The sequence below is a fragment of the Nuphar pumila genome, chromosome 2, assembly GCF_984573655.1.
Source record: "Nuphar pumila chromosome 2, dmNupPumi1.hap1.1, whole genome shotgun sequence".
Classification (NCBI taxonomy): domain Eukaryota; kingdom Viridiplantae; phylum Streptophyta; class Magnoliopsida; order Nymphaeales; family Nymphaeaceae; genus Nuphar; species Nuphar pumila.
Genome location: NC_143250.1, coordinates 128,522,753 through 128,544,537, shown reverse-complemented (window position 1 = coordinate 128,544,537; position 21,785 = coordinate 128,522,753). Strand labels below are relative to the sequence as shown.

At 35.5% G+C, this 21,785-nt stretch overlaps 1 protein-coding gene across 2 annotated transcripts in view; it reads left to right on the top strand.

Moving 5' to 3' along the window:
- The window catches only part of MTM1 (Myotubularin-like phosphatases II superfamily), a 178,538-nt gene that overhangs the window by 116,838 nt on the left and 39,915 nt on the right, over positions 1 to 21,785 (top strand). For both annotated transcript variants that reach the window (XM_089996794.1, XM_089996795.1), the window contains 5 exons: positions 11,095 to 11,179; positions 12,515 to 12,739; positions 14,197 to 14,256; positions 14,376 to 14,440; positions 15,920 to 16,199. In XM_089996794.1, coding sequence (XP_089852920.1) covers positions 11,095 to 11,179; positions 12,515 to 12,739; positions 14,197 to 14,256; positions 14,376 to 14,440; positions 15,920 to 16,199 — 715 coding nt within the window. The remainder of the gene's footprint in view (positions 1 to 11,094; positions 11,180 to 12,514; positions 12,740 to 14,196; positions 14,257 to 14,375; positions 14,441 to 15,919; positions 16,200 to 21,785) is intronic.

Genomic DNA, 21,785 nt, shown 5'->3' with positions numbered 1-21,785 from the left:
TCTGAGCGCTGAAACAAGTAGGGATTTTGTGATTCTTCTTGCTAGGCCATGGATTGAGTCCAGGTGTGGTTGGGTTAGTCACGCAGGAAAAAAAAAGACCCTGATCTGTGCAAGCAACGAGTATCTGCCTGGATTCTCGGCTGCCGGAAAACCCAAGTCCGTGAGTAGGGGTTTCCGGTAACTATGACATCTGAGCAAAGGGTATGCTGAGAGAGTTCTTGGTTGGTGGGTCTTGAGTCCAACATGGGGTGTAGAGTTTCTGCCCTTTTGTTTTTATGTGGTATTGATTGCGTCTGGGATTTATGCCATTTTTTTTATTTATTGAACCTTGTGATCTTTCTGTGATCTGGCCTTAACCTTGATTATGTGGATGGCTGCTGTGTTTTATTTGCTTTTGATAGCGTATGCTGAATTAGGGTATTCTCTAAATTACCTTTTAGCTAGCAAGAATCACATCTGTTGCCATTGGTTGGTAGATTTATCCATGTTTCAATTCTCATTGGCTTTTCTAGACCTGTTATGTTGTTTGGATTGAGTTTTTTTTTTTGCTAGAGAAAATTGGTGAAAGATTAACACACATGGTGTGTTCTTTTTGCTTCTTGACAAAAATTGTGTGCTTTATGATTTTATGTTTCAACTCCATATTGATTGAAATGATCTGGCCTGGAATTGCTGCTTTCATGATGGCTTAATGCGTAAAGTTTTAAAGTGCACGTAAAGGTATTAATGATCTATAATCTGAGATTTAAACATGGGTTAGGATGTAAGTTGTATAAATATTTCTCATACCTGTCTTGTTCATTCATTGTTCTGTTATTGGTTGCACTGATTATTTGAAGTTAAAAGATTCCTTAAGCTCAAAACTAATAGAAATAATCATTCTTGGAAGTTTGGGAGTTTTTCTTGATAAAAATCCCATTTCTTGAGCCTGCACTTGTTCTTTTTACCTCATGTAAACTTATATCAGATTCTCGATTCCTCATATAGCTAGCAAGAAACGTTAACTTCAGATTTTGGTTTTGTCTTACCTATTTTTTTTAGAAAAGAAAAACATATAATGAAACTATATCAGACAGGTTTTCTTGATTAGCTTCATAAAACATAATGTCGACTGGTAATTTCTGATTTGCTTTACCTAACCATATATATATATAAAGAATCTGTAATATGCATACTTTCTTGATTGGTCTTTAGTTTCTTTTTATATTGACGGTTGTTCTTGTTGGTTGATGATATTCCTGTGTAAGAAGCTACTCCAATTCATGGAAGAGTCAGATATTCATATATTTCTGCTGTTATCAGATTGCAGTTACTTTCTTTAAGAATAGTTTAAATCTTGCATTAGAAATAGATATTTGTTTAAACAAATTTTGAAGTTAGTCTAGGTTTAATCTGCATTCTGTGTTGAACAATCATGTTTTACAGAATAGCACGATATTGTAGAACCCCATTTTTCCTATGCTAGGTTAGGAAATTCCTATGCTACTGTGTATTTGTGTAATATCATAGTTGTGTAGCACTTGGTTGGCTTTCTTGATTAATATCATAGTTGCAAAGGACTTGGTTTGCTGGACCTTCATGATTTGTTTTTGTATATACACGTCATGTGCAGGAGCAACATTGATCCATGTGTATGCAAAGTTAAGTTGAATCCTTTTAAAAATTCATGCTGCTGTCAAACTAGCAATTATGTTTGATGATACTGATTGATCTAATTTTTCTTATGTTAGCCTGAAGAAAAAGGAAAAGATATCCTACTTATATGCTGCACTCTATATTATGCCTTTTGTTTATGTTTAGATTTTATTAATTTGATGTATACTGTTTCTTTTTGTGCTTACTATTGAGATGCTATGATATGCTTGCTTCCCTTAATTGTACTGCTCTATATTCTCTAGCCAATTCATTTTTACTCATGTAAACAACATGTGCGGTTCAATGTGTTGTACCTTGTTGTGGGTTGGACTTTATAGAGTTCTTTAAGTTGCGTTTTTCTCTAGTATTGTGACTAATTTACATGAAATACCACATGCTTAAACTGCACTGCTTCTCGTCAGAAAGTGTATGATTTGAATTGTTCGTATGCGTCATGTTAATTGTGTTTAAGGAATGAGGTTGTTAGATTGGTTCCAAACATATGATGGTGTACTTAGTGACATATGAATTTGTGCTTTGCCTAATGGGCAATATGAATGAATTACCCGATAGAGGTACTTGGGCTATTAGCTATGTACTATGGCAATAAAATGATGAAAACTTAATGGTAAATGTTGTGTGCTTGACAATTTAAAAGTATCGAAGCATTCAGGACAATGATCATAACACTGATGAAAAACTTAAATTTAATTTCTGTGGCCTGACTGGTTTAAAGGTACCAGGGCTTGTGTGCTTGACTGGTTTAAAGGCACCAGAGCACTCTGAGTGGGTTTATAAAATCAATATGACAAAGGATTGAGATTGTTTTATACACCTTGGTAAAATGACTAATGTTGGGAACTCTACTGCTATGGTAGTGGAAGGAGGTTGGGGAAATGCCCCTGTATTTCGAGAAATTAATTAAATGAAAAGATTAACCCACTCAGTTTTGGGCCTACCTTGGAGAGAGTAGGTGGTACAAAACTTCGAAGACTTGTGTTTTGGTTTCGAGCGTAAAGCGATTCGTTGGTCCCCCGTCCTCGGAGTCAGGGACCCAGACTACTTATGTGTCATAGGTGGTAGTTTCACGTCTTCTGTAGAAGTTAGGGATGCATCCTGTTTTTGGTTTTGGCCTTTGAGATGTTCTCTCGGTCACTGGCCGCTCCTTTAGGATTTTCAGTCTCAGTTAGAATATTCGGGTTAATAAAATACCCTTGAATAATATACCCCGAACGTTCTCTTCTGGGATGGTTGCCTTGGCCTGTGTGTACCCACGGGATAAGATAAAATAATCACTCTATAGAACAGTTAGGTATCACAATGAGTGGAGTTATTAAAGAGACATTTGTATATTCTTTCAGCATGCTTTATATTTTGAAATTGTAATGAACTGAAATTCTGAAATGGGTAGATACAGGATGATTGAACTATTACATGAAAGTTATGCATGTTATTGTTATTGCTGTTGTATAACCTACCTCACTTGCTTATTAATGTTGCATACTATGCTTTACCTGCTCAGTTATTGTTATTGCATAACTGTTTACCTGCTCATGTATATGACTGTTGATTACTGTTGCTGCTTACTTGCTTATGTATATGCTAAAAATCACCCATGACACCCACATCTCATACTGGATTCATGATATACATGCATTAAAAATTACAGTAATTCCTACTTAGACAATTGTAGTCTAATTCCTATAAATTTACTGTTTTCAGGCGAACAATCGAAAGTACGATCGACCGCAGGATGAGGCATCAGATCGAGATTTTGGATTTACTGTTCCAGGGATCACTTGGGTTTATTGTAATTTTTAATTGTTCATATCATTTAAAACTCTGATGATTTTCATTGATAAAGAGAATGAAATAAATGTGTTGGGTTTTCTCTCCAATGTAATGTTCCGAAATGCTTAGCCCTATAGTATTTCTTGTTTCCGCTATTATAAAAAAAAGTCCTCAAAATTTGGATTAAAATTTTTGGGCGTTACAACACTAATCTTTAGAATTTCGATCCTTACTTTCAAAGTGATTTGAAGATTAGAAACTCAAAAGATTTCAGAAAGAACTGGGATATTTTGAGAACTTGAAGTGAAGAATAGAAAACTTGATAAGGAGATGAACTTCAAAGTTAAATTTGAACTTTGAAATTTGATTTGAATTGATTTTGAAATTGAACTTTTGAATCTTGGAAATGAATATGAAAATTCCAAATTGGGATATTGAAGTTTGAATTTTTGAAAATAAGAAGAAATAGAAAGATGAATTGGGATTTAGGAATTGTAGATTGATTTGAGAAATGAAGAAAATATTTGAAGAATCATCTCAAAATCACTTGGATTTTTTAAAGAAATTTGAAATAATTTAAAAAATATGATTTAATTCTATCCTAAATGATGAATGAATTAACGAATTTTGAAAATTGGATATTGAAAAACATATTTCATTATTTAAATGAATTGAAATAAGATTAAAGATATAATACATTCCTGACTATGATCATAAAATGTATTATAAGATAATCTATATTTAAATTCAGATGAAGAATAAAACACATTTTGGTGCATAGAGTTTGAAATGAAATTAAATCTCAATATGTCCTGACTATGACCATTGATATATATATATATATATATATATATATATATATATATATATATATTTTAAGTTAATTTCAAGTTAAACCCTGATAAAGGAAGAAAAATTCAGAAAATATGATGATTTTTGAAAGAGATCTAATGTGGATTCAATGTTATTCTATAAAAGATAAAAATCGTAAGCATTGTTCACATTTTGACTATGGCCATCAATGTGCATCATTTGCTTAGGATTAGTTACCTCTTATTAGAATGATGCACTTGCTATTCGTGTTTCACCATTTGTGGAGTTTTTGAAATAAGAGGAAAATTGTATGAAACAAACAATTCATGATATTTACATGCTCATACATTCTAATCTAAAGCTGGAAATAGAAAGTTCTCATTAATATCTAGCTATTATATCCTTGAAATTGCATTGAAATTCAAATTCCTATTCTAAAAAAGAAATTCAACAATTTACATTTTTCCTGCAAAACAGGGTTAGCATAGAACAATATGCTAAATATTAAGGTGTTATATTGGAACTAAGATATATGTGATATATGTGATATATGTATACTCATGGAAATGCAAGCATGATGATAATATATACATAACCTAGAAATGTCAAATAGGAGGTTATGCAAAGGTAAGATGGAGAAGTACTAAATGACTATGCGAATGCACTATCAACGTGGAACTATGAATTACACTGAAGATGGAATATGAATGCAATGGTGATGGTGTGATTGAGATGTGGAAATATGGTAAGAGATGAGGAAGGTGTTAATGGAGTGTAGTGTGATATATATGTGCGCTGAAGGTGTCACAACGGCAGGGAAAACCAGGTAACAGGGTGCAGGGGATGGTGATGTGATACTATGCTGAACCAGCATGCAAACGGCTGGTGTTTTGTGACAAGGCATGGTAGTTGCTATGCACCTAAGTATGTGACAGTGAGTAGTGAAATGGTAATTGGTGCAGTGAGGTGATGTAATGAGAGAGGTGATATTTGCAGAAGATTCCTGCAAGGTAATGATGGTATGCAATGCTGGAAAGGATAAGCTAAGTGGAGGAAGGTGCTGTAAATGGTGGGTGCTACAGAGATAGTGTGGGTAACAGTGTGATTGTGATTGGAGGAGCTGGAGGGACTACTGCAGCCTGTTGGGCTGCTGTACTAGAGTGGTGAAATGGAGATGACAGACATTGTATGAATAGTGACTTTTGCAGATGGTGGAAGGTGAGGTTAAGTTGCAGGTGTGTGCTGCAATTTGCAGCAGGTGGTAGAGGTGTGACAAAGGAATTAATGCTGTAATAATGCTATGACTATAGTAAGTATGATGGGAACTAAGTGAAGGAGGGGCTGTGTACAGGTGGGTGGAAGACACAGGGGAATGGCCTAGATGCTGTGATGGTAGGTAGATGCTGGAGGTTATGCACAGGTGGTAATGTAGGTGCGTGTAAATAGTGGCATATGCCGTAGAATGTGAATGTGGAAAGGTGATAAGTGGGGGTGGGGGGTGTTAGTTGGTGCCGTATGTGTGATGAAGTGCAACAATTGACTGGTGACATGTTAAATGCGAAGTGGATGATAGTGAACAGTGATGAAGGTGGGTATAGCAATGATGGAGCATATGCTGGAATGTGTGGAAATGAGGGTGTTATAATATGGTGCACGTGTGTGACAGGGTCAAAGGTGGTGAATATGAGGCGGAGGACAAGGCAAAAAGGATGTATAGTGCAAATCATCAAAAACCCAGTTAATTGACGGATGAATAGACTAATTAATAGACTGAAATGCATGATGCAGGATGCCATATGATGGATCCAACCAAGAATTGCCATGAGATGCAGTAAATAAAATCAGAGATGCCAATCAAGGAATGTCAAAACGATATATGATGGGACCGATTAGTGGAAATGGCAATTGTAAACAGTGGTATGACACTGGGAAAACAGATAGAAGCATGTGGGGGAACAGAGATCATGCAAAAATACAAACAGAGATCCAAAATAAGCCAAGACATTTACAGGAAAATTTCAATGCGGCACAAAAAAAAAACATAAGAACTAATGCTACATGGAAAGAAAAAAAAAGTGTAATGAAAAGAAACTGTCTGGCAACAATATGATGTAATGTCAAAGCATATGAAAGATTAAATAAATGTAAGCTAAATACAGGAACTCAGATCAATAATCGGGATCAAACAACATGCAGTATCGATGAAATGGGATGTATGACAAGGTAATGAGACCAAAGATGATAAGATGCAAATCCTTGTAGATGCAGTGGTTGGAGCTAGCACTAGTGTATATGAAAAAATAGTGATTCCGACTTCAAGCTTTAGTCGACTATTGATTCTATATTAATGCTGAACGAAGGATTGAACTAACAAAAGAAAGGTGTTGCTAATTAAACAAAAGAATATAGACACTTTATAGAACATAACCCCCGGCCCTGGCGCTACTTACCTTTAGGCCACACAACAACCAATGTTATCAGGGAAAACGAGGTGCCTATGCTCGCTTGGTCCGATACCGATGTCCATACCAATCCCTGTCCCCTAAAAAAACAACCCTTAGAACTCTTGAAGATATTACAACTCTGATAACCCCCTCAATCTAATTATCATATTATTTTTAATCCCGGCAACAATCGTGTGGTCCAGAGCGAATGGCTTCAGATCTTTGGGAACCTTCTGAAGATCCTCAACTAATAACCATATTCTCCCTTCTTTTTTTTTAGTTCAAAAACTGAACAAGAGAGAATCATAACCACTTATGTGATCTGATCTCAGATCACCAAATACCGTATCTACTTGTGAAGCAGATCGATCTCTACTGCTTTCATGCTTTTCAGAAAGCGATGGACAGAAACCAATCACATGAAAGGCCTATCGAGCTCATCGTTAAAGAGAGAATGCATAGAAAGGTAAGAGAATGTTGGAAACGAAATGCAGAGCAAAAAATGACGATAAAAACAGATACCAAATGCCGAATAATCAGAAAAATAGATATGAGAATGCCATCCGGAACATCCAAAACAAGAAATTAATCCTAACCAAGAAATCAGAGTAAAACAAAACATCAAAGTTTGAGATAAGGAAAGGAGATGGAATGTGATGCAGGAAACATATGATGACGATCCCATGGATCGGATGATGAAAACTGAAATACAACGCCATAATAAGACCCAGGTACAATTAAAATGAACTAAATATTACGAACAATAGAGAGAGATGAAATTTGTACATTATTAAAATACGAATGCGAAACAAGAAATCAGAAAATAAATTGGAAAAACGCACAATCAAAGGCAATGTTGGAATGCAAGCATTCCGTTAATATCGCACAGAGAGGTGTTGAGGTTGCTATAGGCAACTCAACACCATCAATGGTGCATCTACGAGGCTCAAAACAAGAAAAACTGAAAATAAACCAGAGAGAGCAAACAAAATAAAAAGAAAAGGGGAAGAGAATCTCTGACCGTAGCTTTCAGGGATTCTGGAGAAGGAGAGGAGGCCTCCCTTCCTTCTGTGGTAGGGATTTTCTACTATTGAAGAAGAGCGGATTGAGAGGGAAAAGGAGAGGCTAATGGATGTGTGAAAGGAGAGAGAAGGGTGCGGGGGTGAAGATGGATGATCTTTTGCCTCTCGATGCTTGCTTATATAGGAAGGAGAAGAAGGATCCGTAAAGGAAGAAGCAGAAGCAGCGGTGATCGCCCTTCGACCCTTTGCAACGGTTTTACAAGGGAAAACCGTCGCAAATTTTTGCAACAGGGGTCCTTTGAAGGTTTGAAGTTTTTCAAAAACAGGGCTCCTTTTGATAAAACTTTTTCTAAAAAGGGGTTTTATCTACGAAAAAGGTTTTCAAAAAGAGGTTTCTAGGCTATCTTTTTCTGAATTATATTTTCTACTTTTTTTTGTTCTTTTCTTTGCATTTTCTATATTTTTTTGTGTTTTTGACATAAAAATTCTAAAACTATGGGAAATCAAGGGATTTTAAACTATTTTTTGTAAAAAATTGAAAATATTTACAAAAAGTGAGGGGGGGGGTCTAAGAATTCAGAGCTATTCTTTGAAAATTTCTTCAGAAAACGGGTTTGGATCCGGAATTTTGAGAAAATATTCAAGTTTTGGGAATCAAGAAATACAGAGCAGTGGATCTAAACGGATACCAGATGGACTGTCTGAGCCATTCAGAAAGTATTTTGGGTATTTCAATTTAAAAATTGGATAACGAGGCTCAGAATTGGATTTTAATACTGGATCCATATCCGAAATTGAGTCGGATATAGAAAATGGACTTGATCCCAGTAAAATCCGAGAAATAACTGGAATTTTGATTGAAACTGACTCAATTATTCAGAAAATGGGGGCTAGGGGCAAAAAGGAAAATTTTACATTTTTTTGAAAAATTTGGGGTGTTCACATCGACCCCCATATATCTTGTATTCTCCCTTTGCTAGCTATGTCATACGGACTCTTCTAACAGGGCACCGCACCCGCACCCAAGTGAGTGCGACACTTGGACACAACTTCCTTTGTGTTAGTTGAAGTCAACCATACTGAGGCCCATTTCTATCCAAAAGTAGATTCACTTAACCCTAATCAAGTCCATTTTTATCTATATTATATATATAAATGCATAAATGCACACACATACACGTAGTGTTAACTTAAAACTGTTAAAAATTATATCTATATATGGAATGCCGATTTAGTAAGCAACGAAATTGAGATGGGAGTGTAGTGAAGCTTGGTGAGCAAGAAATACCGGTGGATGATTCTTTCAAATATTTGGGATCTATCATTCAAAAGTATGGAGAAATTGATGGAGATGTAAATCATAGGATAAAGGTTGGGTGGATGAAATGGAAGAGTGCAACTGGAGTGTTGTGCGATCGTAGAATGCCATTGCGGTTGAAGGGAAAGTTTTATAGGACGACTATTAGGCCCGCTTTACTATATGGTACGGAATGTTGGGCTGCCAAGAGACATCATATTCAAAAAATGAGTGTAGCTGAGATGCGTATGCTGAGATGGATGTGTGGAAATACAATAAAAGATAAGATTCGGAACGAGGAGATACGTAAGAAGGTAGACGTTGCACCCATTGAAAATAATATGAGAGAGAATCGTTTACGGTGGTTTGGACATATTCGACGAAGGCCTAATGATGCTCCAGTTAGAAGGATGGAGAAATGGGAAAATATATTAGTTAAAAGAGGTCGGGGTAGGCCTAGGAAGACATGGATGGAGGTGATAGGAAAGGATATGAATGCTTTGAACCTCACCGAGGACATGGCATTGGATAGAAATGAATGGAGGAGAAGGATTCATGTGGAAGACCCAGAATGATTTTCTTTGTTGGTTCATATCGCCGACCTCAATTGTTTTGGGATGAAGGCGTAGTTGTTGTTGTTGTTGTATATATATATATATACCCTCCCCGAATCCGCACCTATGTGACATAGTTTTTTAGCTAATGGAATGAAGTATTCCTCTTTCATCTTCTTTCTTGCTTTCTCTTCTTGGATGTTAGGGTTTCTGATATGGTATCAGAGCCACACCAAGTCTGAAGGAGATATTAAAGGAGGGCTATCGGCATGAAGAAGGCTTCATTCTGTACCAGCCAGAACCTTGCCGTGGATTGTGTGCTGCTGATGTCATCAATGCCACAGTCATCCGGCCGAGTTGGTGGATTTTGATTGGTTTGTGTTGGAGATTTGTTAGTTCTTGATTTTTGAAGATTGTCAAATCAGGAATCGTGAGATTTGGTGAAATATTGGATTTTCTACGAAATTTCCGATATTTTCTGGTTTAAGCATCCTCTTCTGTCCAGATTTTTGAAAGTTCCCTATTTCAATCATATATGCAGGTTTTGATTGTGCCATTTACTTGTATTTGGTTCGTTTTTTACCAAGAAGCTTGGTTGTAGTGGCCTTGGGTGAAGTGTAAGTGATTTTTGAGAGTTTTATTGAAATTCTTATGAGAATACATGTGACAGTAGCTCTTTAGCATATTTGGGTGTGCTGAACTGTGGAGCTGCCTACTCATTTTCGTGGAGTTAATACCCAATAAAAAATATAGAGAGAAAATAGGCATTTAAACAAGGTTGACACAAAGTGTCTGACATCGAACACTTCTTGATTAAGACACTCAAAAGTGTTGAACACACAACACAGAGTGTCCATTTCGTCCTTGGGCCCTTTTCTGTTGAAAAATGAAGTGTCCATGAAGCGTTTAGGAGTGTCGATGTGGTTGACTAAGTGTCAGACATTGACACGTTGGCCCTCCAGAAGTGTCAAGGTAACATAGTCTGTGGGAGAAGGGAGGAAAGACCCATCCTTTGTTTATAGAAAGGGTCTCCCTCTCTTTGATCAGTACTTAGCCTTGATCTATTTAGTGAGTCATAATGGAAAGCACAGTGTGACATTTGACGTTTATTACTGACATTAAAAGTGCAACATAGATTTATAATTTGTTGTTAAATAAATATGATAAAAACGTGGACAATTAAGTTTAGAGTGATATTTTGAATATATTGTGATTTAATGCTTATTTTTTGGCTTCTATATGAATGAATCAGTCTGTACAGGATTCAAGATTTTCTTATTTGCATAAGACTCTGCCTAATGACATTGACCTTGTTTCAAATACTCTTTCTGTGTCATATGGTCTGCACCTGTTTGTTCAGTGTCAGTCACAGTTGCAAGTAGGCTTGTTTATAACTTCATATAATTTCTTTAATATGCTTTTATTATTACATTTGCTTTGTTACAATGTATCATGACACTTCCGCATACTTTTTTGTTTTTGTCATGCCTGTGCTAGGGTGTGTTATCAATATCTGTTATCTTCTTTCTTTCATGTAGTGATGGTTGGGATAGAACTACTCAACTTGTCTCATTAGCTAGTTTGTTGCTTGATCCACACTATCGGACATTTGATGGGTTTCAGGTACTCAATGAATAGTTTCTTTAAGTTGAAATGTTCATCTACTTGCTTTACTTTTCCTTATATCCTTTTATTGATTGACATCATATTTGACTAGCATTTTTTGAAACACAAGTTGGATAATTTGCTTCTGTTTAAGTTTTCCCAAGTATTAAGCTTTAAAAATAACTACTGTTTTTATGAAGTTTATTTTGCTTCTTTACAATTTAGGCATGCAAACATGCAAGAAGAAACATATGAGAAATTTTTCATGTTTTAGATGTTCGGCAGCAAAATGAATCCAGCATTATATTCCTAGGATCTTGCATATATTTATGTATGTGATAAAACTCTGATTGAAATATGTGCTATTGGCTAGGTGTCAGATGTGTTTGTGCTGCAAGATATGAAGGTTTTATTATATTTGATTCATTCAAGTAGGCGTCATGTAAGGAGGAAGTTCCTCCTTGTTACAAGGAAATGCTCTAATTTGTGTTGATGCTAAACTTCCGCAATCTTCCACTCATGTGTTGTTTTTCCCCGCAGAAGAGATTTTTAATGATGGCAACTGTTAGATGCTTGTGTGATTTGACTGTTTTAGACTTTTAGTATGTGTTTTATTGGGTATCAAGGGTGATTTAGCCATTTGCTATAATCTAGACAAATTTCCTTTATTTCTATAGCATTATGTATTACACGTCATTTAAGAGTATCTGTGCTATGTCTGAAATACATGCTTTTCCTAACATTTACTGCAGAACATGGCATACCAGTAAGTTCATGAAGTTTATGCCACCGAACTTTGTTATTGCTGTTTTCTTCTCTTTTCTTTTCCAATCACCCATAGGGTTGATGTCATATGGTGTCTCTAGTGATAGTGGGGGAACTCGGCCATTAATGTTGACTCATAGTTGTAAAAATTGCTTAAATAGCTAGTTGATGTGGAGAAAAAATGAAAATGCTACTTAAGCTCGAATTGACCTATCTTATCTAAAGCAAATCAGTGCTTTGGGTGCCTCAGTCTGTGTGGTAATCCTCTCTGTTAATAATGCCAGAATGCAAAATCCTGAATATCCTTTACATCATGATCAGGCTGACACTTGCCAAATGTCTATTCTGCAGTCAATTTGATTGTCTAACTGGGATTTTTTTATACACGAGCTTCTCCCTGGAATAGAATCTGTTTTAATTTTCCTCATTCTACTCATATAAGATAAGGTGTAAGGCACAATTTACATGGTTGTGTTATGGAATATTAGAGTTATTTGAAGCTTTTGCTGCCATAAGTTTGTACGGCTGCATTTGACCATCAGATATCGCAAGAGTGGTTCTTCATCATGCAAATTGTCTCCAACACAGGCACTTGTTGAAAAAGATTGGCTTGCATTTGGGCATCCATTTTCGGATCGTATGGGGATGCCAACTGCTCCTGGGATAACTGGCATGAGCGAGTTATCAAGACAGTCTTCAAGTGGAAACATACCTTCACCAGTTCGAGTACCTTCCGGATCCCCACTTACTGCTTCTGTCAGTGGTTCATCACATGCACAGATATCAAACAACTACTCACCAATATTCTTGCAGGTACAATCCTTGTTGACCATACAGCAATAACCTAGCTGATTGTTGACAACTAAATGGTTAAGAAATTGCCACGGATTTGTGATATCTTACGGTTAGATCTTGTTGATCTGATTTTGATTTACAAGATTTATCTTCTTCAGTATCTTAACTGCGTTATTTGCGTAATCATTTTATGCTTAAATATATTGTTCCATTCACGGCATTGATGGGCTGTCACATAGATGCAGCCATAAAATGCAACCATTGTAACAAAGTTTTAAGTGTCAAAATAATTGCAGCTAAGTTCTTGCTAGAAATGAAAATTATTTGTTTTCTCATGTTTTTACTGTAAAAATAAATAAATTTTAAAATTAGAAAAGATAATGAAATAAAAATATGAAAAAGGATCATTTTTGCTGACATGATTGTAAATATCACATAATTTTCTTCTAGATGTAACATCACAGAGTTTTTTTCTATAAATATCACATATTTTTGTGATAATTTCAAATTATAGCTGATTTTTGTCACACTGGATACAAGATATGGCTGCTTTTCTGGAGTTCTCCATTAGGAACAGTGCCCATGGAGATGTGTCTAATGAAGTATGCAGAAAAGCACATACAAGTCTAAGAGTGGACAATTACAAAGGCACAATACGAGCACAAAAGTGCATAAGCAAAAGTCCACTATGGGACAATACAAAGCGCCAACAAAGGGCAACGCCAACAAGTAAAATTATAGGATGTTATTAATAATATGCTTGAAAAAGCGTTGAAAAATATAAGGGTAACACTTCTCTATTTATATAGAACAAGCCATGAGGGAGGCCATTGGGAGCTACCTTCATAGAGACTTTGGGGACCTCCCAATGGTCATATTTATGACCGTTGGGGCGCCAACCACTCTATGGAGTGGACCCCCAGTGGCATGGTAAAATAAAAAAAAGGAAAAAAATAAGAAAATAAGTAAAATAAAAATATAACTGTTTCTAATAAACAGCTATAATTACATGCGAACAGACTAAAATGCCCTTGCCCTGGCAAACTATTACAATATATATATATATATATATATATATATATATATATATATATATATATATATATATATATATATATATATATATATATATATTTAACAATGTGGTCCAGGAGTGACAATAGAGTGTCCATGTGACACATAATATGGATGTGGAGAATATACATGTTCACACTACTGCTTCTCTACTTTTTCCTGAGCAGGATGATCTTTTCCTGGAGACTTGAACAAATGAATTCAGAATAGTTTGCATGTTGGGGTGTGTTGGCAAGTGGTTCCTTAAAAGGATATGGATCTGACAGGAACCTGTTGTTCTGAATTACTGTACTAGTGATTGAATGGTTATCTTTGAGTGTGCATGTCAGTAGATGTATTTGTAACCTCGATTTTTCTTTGTGCTACATCTGTAATGTCATACTTGTTCAAATTTCCTGCAGTGGATCGATTGTGTTTCCCAGTTACTTCGGATGTATCCCTGTGCATTTGAGTTTTCCTCGGTAAGAGTTTTAGTTGAACTGTTATCCTTGTTAGTGTTCGTCCACTGCCTTTTCTCCACAAACCTTGTCTTCTTTTTTTGATGGATTTATTACTCTCTTTGTATACTGTGATGGACCAGGCATTCCTAGTTGATTTCCTTGACTGCATGCTTTCCTGCCGCTTTGGAAACTTTTTATGCAACAGGTGATTTGTTTTCTTACAAATAAACTTTGTAAATATTTACATTGTTCCCACTCTCCATGTTTTATATTTTGTTTCTATTTATATTTTAATTAATGATGCAGCATTTTTTTGTTTTTATTTATATATTTGGCTTCTAGTCCCATGTGATTCTCAAGGCGGAAAGTGTTTTCTCCATGATGGTTAGGTTGTGCAAATTTAACTGTTCTTATTCAGTGTGCTCGTTCTGAAAAAGTGACTATTTTGGTCCATGCCTGTCTCCTGTAACTGTTTTTACTTAGATATTTGTCAGCATCAGATTTCTTGTGAAAATTCAATCATTGTTTCCTTAGAAAAAGAAAAAAAAAGAAGATTAGTTCTACTTTTGTCTTGTTTCTCTTTTTTTTTCTTGTTTTCTGCATTCTTTACACACTTATCTAATTTCCCCTTTCTTTCTTCTTTTTTGTTCCTGTTTTATTTGCTAGTTTTCTCCACCTCAACATCATCATCATCTTCTTCTTTTTGTTTTAATTTTTTACTTTCTCCACTGCTTATTTATTTCTCCCTATATACAAAATTGGGGTGCCAACTTTATGGGGTCTGGTAGTTTAAGCACCCAAAACACTCAGATTTGCAGAAATTCTTCTGTTAATTTGTGGGGCCGCATTATTTGCAAAGTGTTTGCAAGTTAAAAGATTCACGGACTTTAGTATGCATTTTATCAATGTATTCTGATTATCATGTCTGCATTTTTATCACGAGCAGTTTAGTGCTTGTGGATAAATAAATGTAGTGCAAGTATTAATGGAAAGTGAATATAGTAGATTATTATGATATTTAAAAATAAATTGTGATTTATCATGCCAGTGTTTTTAACACGAATAGTTCAGTACTTGTGAGAAAACAAATGTGGTGCAAGTATTAATGGAAAGTGAATCTATTACATTATTATGATGTTTAAAAATAAAATATTATCTTCACAATGTTAGTGATTTTATACAACCACATCTTTTCACTGTTTTTTCACAAAACCAAGACATTTTGCGAAAAGCCTTTGTTTTTTTTGTTATTCTAAGATGTTCTCCTTTGACTTTATCTTGATGTGGATATTCATTACTATTACTTTTTTTTTTTGAAAGCCATCATTCTAGGCATGTGGTGGAACCGATCAGCTCTAGGTTCTTCCAATAGAGGTGTCACATCTTATAGTTAAATGCTGTCTTCCATTGAAGTTCTCTTTACATGAAAAGCCATGCTTAATTATTCTATCACATAAATGACTAATGGAAAAGTGAAAAGGATATGCATCATCAATACTTACTGAGAAGAATCTAAATTTCGACAAGGTTTTTACACCCCTAGTTACAGGATCATTGTATGCATAAAGTATGCTTGTTTTCGTCCTTCACATGGTGTAATATCTTCCTTAAAGTTGATGATCTGATACTATAATATTTATGCATAACCCTAAACCTTCTGTCATTGTATTTTGGCATGCAACAGTGAGAAGGAAAGGCAACTATCTGGAGTTGTCGATGTCAGTGGATGCATCTGGGTCTACTTGAAGGATTTCCGTGTGTCTGAAGGATTCTCTCATGGACATTATAATCTCTTCTATGATAGAACTAAACATGACGGTCCACTCTTGCCTCCTGCAGCAGCATTAGCTCCTATTCTTTGGCCACAGTTTCATTTGCGCTGGGCATGTCCACAAGAGTCACAAGCTGGGGAACTTGAAGCTCATTGCCGCAACATGGCACAAAAGTTGTCAGAAACTCAAAAGGTATTGCTCATTTTGCTTTAAGAGCTTGGGATCTTTGATTTCTTCTTACTCTCCTCTCTTTTTGTTTTGGTACTTTATATTATGCATTTCGATTTTGGGGACTTTTAGTTTCTTAGTTGGGTTTTAGCAACTAGATTCTCTTAGGGCATGTTTTTTAGTGGGATTGCATCTCCACGAAGTTTGGTCTCCTGATAAAGCAAAATAAAAATTGTTTGTTAGAAATTTCATGTATTCTTCCAACATAGGGAAGTGGGTGAGAAGCATGAGTTTTTGTTTAATTTAAAAGTTTAACAAATACAATGATTAAATATTTGGTTGGCCTGTAATTCTAAACCACTTCACCCTTTTCGGTTCCTTTGTAGTAATTGTTTTTATTTTTATTTTTTTTTCAATTTCAGATTTCTTTTTTTGTGTGTATCATATGGTAGGACATGATATGGTATGATAAACCCGTATTTAGACCCTTTCAGTGTGTGTCACGACATTGTTTGAATAATCCAAAGTAGGAGGATGCCGCAACCAACTTGTTGCCACCTTCTCTTTGCTGTCCTCGTCCTCTTGAACATTTTTATTGTCCCCTACTTTTCCAACATAAAGCACATCCATCAGATTTTCTTATATGGAAAAAGCGCTTTAAAATTGAGTTGTTAAGGGGAAGAATTCTCGAATATAGGATAAGGTGGTTTGTTAGTAATTCTCACCACAAATTTTTTTGCTTTGTTCTCCAAAGTCTCTAAGAGTGTAATACACTTTATCAGCATCACTTGCTTGCTATGTGTAACGACCCCAACTCGTACCCGTGAAAAAGTGACATTTTTTTAAAACAATTGCAGAAACATTCCCAGAAACCTAAGGCTTTTACAGTTTAAACACAACCACCACCACAAGGGATCTTATACCCATCATCCAAACAAATACAAATTTTATTTATTAAAGTGCATAGAGTATAGTGAAGCTTGGTGAGAGTGTAGTGAAGCTTGGTGAGCAAGAAATACCGGTGGATGATTCTTTCAAATATTTGGGATCTATCATTCAAAAGTATGGAGAAATTGATGGAGATGTAAATCATAGGATAAAGGTTGGGTGGATGAAATGGAAGAGTGCAACTGGAGTGTTGTGCGATCGTAGAATGCCATTGCGGTTGAAGGGAAAGTTTTATAGGACGACTATTAGGCCCGCTTTACTATATAGTACGAAATGTTGGGCTGTCAAGAGACATCATATTAAAAAAATGAGTGTAGTTGAGATGCGTATGCTGAGATGGATCTGTGGAAATACAATAAAAGATAAGATTCAGAACGAGGAGATACGTAAGAAGGTAGGCGTTGCACCCATTGAAAATAAGATGATAGAAATACAATAAAAGATAAGATTCAGAACGAGGAGATACGTAATAAGGTAGGCGTTGCACCCATTGAAAATAAGATAGAGAATCGTTTACGGTGGTTTGAACATATTCGCCGAAGGCCTAATGATGCTCCAGTTAGAAGGATGGAGAAATGAGAAAATATATTAGTTAAAAGAGGTCGAGGTAGGCCTAGGAAGACATGGATGGAGGTGATAGGAAAGGATATGAATGCTTTGAACCTCACCGAGGACATGGCATTGGATAGAAATGAATGGAGGAGAAGGATTCATGTGGAAGACCCAGAATGATTTTCTTTGTTGGTTCATATCGCCGACCCCAATTGTTTTGGGATGAAGGCGTTGTTGTTGTTGTTGTAAAGTGCATAGAGTATGAGACATACGCAAAATAAAATAATAATAAAATAAAAAGAAGAGCCTACCAAGTAGTCGCATAACCCTCGTAGCTCCTCGCAAAGCAAATCCCTTCATTGGGCCTCAGAGACTGTAAAAACACAAAAGCAGGGGTGTCAGAATCTAAAGAATTCTGTGTACGAATCCCTTTAATAAAACAAATAAGTAAAAAAAACAAAAATAAAATTCATACAATATTTTAGAGGGATGCAGTCATGACAAATTCATAATTCAAATAATCATTTAAGGAATAAGGATCAATTGGTAAACAAAAGTGAACAATTATTATCACTAGGAAACATCAATTATGCAATAAAGACATTTATCATGCAATAGGGAGCAATTATTATGCAATCACTAATAAACCACAAATAAGAGAATAATTAAATATGCATGATCTAATGCATAACAAGAATATACATGATTTCAACGCACATGCATGAATAAATTATTATATTTTATCAGAGTTTTCTTTTCATATGCATGTCGCTGTTAAATATACACAATTTAAGTTCCTCTTTTGATTATCGTTGCCCGCGGATAATCCAAATGGGTAAAATTTTTCGAGGTCAAGTCGGTTCTCAATTGTAGTTTACCACACAATTTGTATTTTATTACTGGGTTCTAAACTTAGCCCTCGACCGAAATAACCTTCAGAACATTAAAAATCCACATCTAATGTTGGGACATTAGGAACATCTACATCCACAGGTAACACTTTCTTAGTATACCAAAACAACAACTGTGTCTACATACCACCGTCAAGTAAAGTAGCATATTCTCCCTAAAACCGTGGCCAGGAGAAAAACCTCAATATCGTGTTCAAGGGGTAACAACAACGCACACGAAGTTTTAGTATCCTTACTGTTCTCTAAAATTGCAATGTTTAAGATTCTCATATTATAGAAGGGACATCAAGGAAGCGTATATTACACTCTTCTTTTGAATTTCTTTTATCTTGTTATTAATTTATCTTCTTTAATTTGCAATTCAACATGCAGAATTAATAACACATGCTCGCAAATCAACATGTGAAGCTTTTCATGGGACTACCGCCTGTGGCAACACAGAACAATGCATTTAAAATAATAACATTAAGTTTGATTTTTACAATGCATAAATAACTAAAAAAAAGAGCATCACATGCTCAAGGCTCACACGGCTCATGATGATCCATTTTGATCATCTATGCATTCATATGCAAAAATCATGAATTACATGCCACTATGCATTCCTTTCAAATGCTTCTCAATGCACATTCGTATATGCCAATTTAGAGATGTGCATGAAACAACAATATTCGTATGCATGTGCATGAGTTCACACGTTCATGCTTTCATTCAATACACATATTCATGTCAAATGCATGCTTTCATTCATGAATCATTTTAATCAAACATGTGAACACTCATGCAATCATTTTCATGCAAAACATATCTATCTCATGTATGCACATGCACATGCACATGCACATGAAAGCATCTATGCAATAATACTTTGATTACACATAATATACTAAGTGCAAGCATGCGAATATTTCATTCTTTTGCATTCATAGAGCCAAATTTAATTCAAATAACAAATCTGGAAGTTAACGAGTATAACTGAACTTTTGTTCAAAAAACACATAACGTATATGTATGTATAACGTGTATATATATATATATATATATATATATATATATATATATATATATATATATATATATATATATATATATATATATATATATATATATATATATATATATATATATTTGAAAGGTACCTACCCAACCGACTGCTCGGCAGCCTACCAGGGCCTGACAGGGGGCTGTCGGGCCTGCACCAGTCCAACCGAGAGCTGGACTGGGCCTGACAGGGCCCAGCCTGCCCAACCGAGCCACTCGGCTGGGCTGCCGACTGTCCAACCAGAATTTGGCCGGGTCTGGTCTGGTCCGACCAGACCCCAGCCGAACCTGGTGGGGCCTGGCAAGTCAGGCCAGCCAAACATGGTTTGGCTGGTCTGGCAACCAGCCCACCAAAACTTATTTATTAACTTTTTTTTTAACCTACCTGCCAGGACCCACTCGGATGGTTGGCAGATCTGCCAGTCCTACCCTGCAAAGCCAGTCGGCTAGGTTGGACAGGTAACTGGACTTGTCCAGTTGAGCACAGCTCGGCGAACCGTAAGGTAAACCAGCGAAAAAAAAGAAGTTAACATGAGGGTGCTGAAAAATAAATCGAACATTCAAGTGTGTGGCGAATTCAGATATACATCCTTTTAAGATTCCATGTCTCAATTGTGCATGCATAAATAAGGCTTCATTCAGGTCTACTCAGATTTATAAAACTAAACAACATGCCTATACCGGAAATCTTTTTTTTTTGTTTCCACGCCAGCATACAGGCATCCCATGATTTTTGCATTAAGATATCAAGATTTCACATGCACTAAGTCTGACCAGATTTGCACCAAATTTTATTATACTTGTGTCATGATTTTTTTTGAAACATGCATGATACTAAATTTCTTTCATATGCTTTCATGCCTCCAACGATCCATTCTTTAGACTAATCATGGAAAATGATTTTTATCATAGAGCACACACTTAATAAGCAACTTTTATGATAAATAAAATTTTTGTTTTATTATGAAAATAAACATATACAGAAAGTTATTTTTGGTGAGATGTATAAAATAAAAAATGCATCCATAAAAGAGGATTCATAAATCCTTATCCATGTACTTTAGAGTAAACATCTAGATTTACTCTTTTTCCATGAATTTCCACCAAAACATTGCATGGAATTCCAATCTATATTCAATTTCTCACTTGAATCAAGAGAGGAAACCCGTACCATACGTGTCGATCGAAAAGACATGAATTTGATAGTGGAACGTCGGATGACTGGAGAAAGATGATCTCCTCTCTCTCTCTCTCTTTTTCTTCTCATTCTTTTTCTCTCTTTTTTTTATGTATATAGAGGAGTAGGGGTGACGCTCCCCTCTTCTCCAGCCCCTTCTAAATGGGCTGGAGAGAGGGAACTCTCCTCATGATGGACTATTTTCTCTCTTTAGAGTTTCAAAAATTTTCGGACTCTTAAGTTGACTTTTTCAAAATTTCATTTTAAATAGACTTTTTAAAACCTTCTTAGCTCTTCACAAGTGTTTAAGGACTCTACTAAGAGTCCTAAACAAATACCAAAATAAAATTTCAGAATTAAATAAAATTAATTAATTAATATTAAATAATAAATAAATATCTAGAAGCTTTCAAAAGTTACCATATTAACTTAGGAGACTTGTTAACATTAATTAACTTCAATTTAAAGGTATCTAATGAATTTAAAGTTGGAATTTCGTTGGGCATGGATTTGGATCTGGATCCAAATTCAAGATCCAAAAATCTAAATGAGTCTAGGTCTGGATCAAATCCAGATTAATATGGGTCTTGGATAGAGTCTGGATCCATATTAATTTGGATCAAATCCATTGGATCCAATCCGATTCAATTATGGGCTCGGCCCGTCGAGGCAGTCCTTTTTTTAAAAAAATGCAATTTTCAGGTCAATCGTAGCCCGAATTTAGAAAAGTAAAATACCGTTACGCTCATAATTTTGAGACGCATCCAATGATATATAACTCGAATTTCGCCCGAAAATAGCCTGAATTTCGCTTGAATTTAAAGGTTGAAAATAAAACTTTTTCTCACGTTTTAAGTGGCTCATTTAGGCCTTGTCGATGAGACTTGGGCCATGCCCAGACTCAAAAGCAACAGCCTGAAATCAAGAATCTACTGATTTTTCTTCTATACTTAGCCAAATTTTCGAAAAATCTCAAAATGA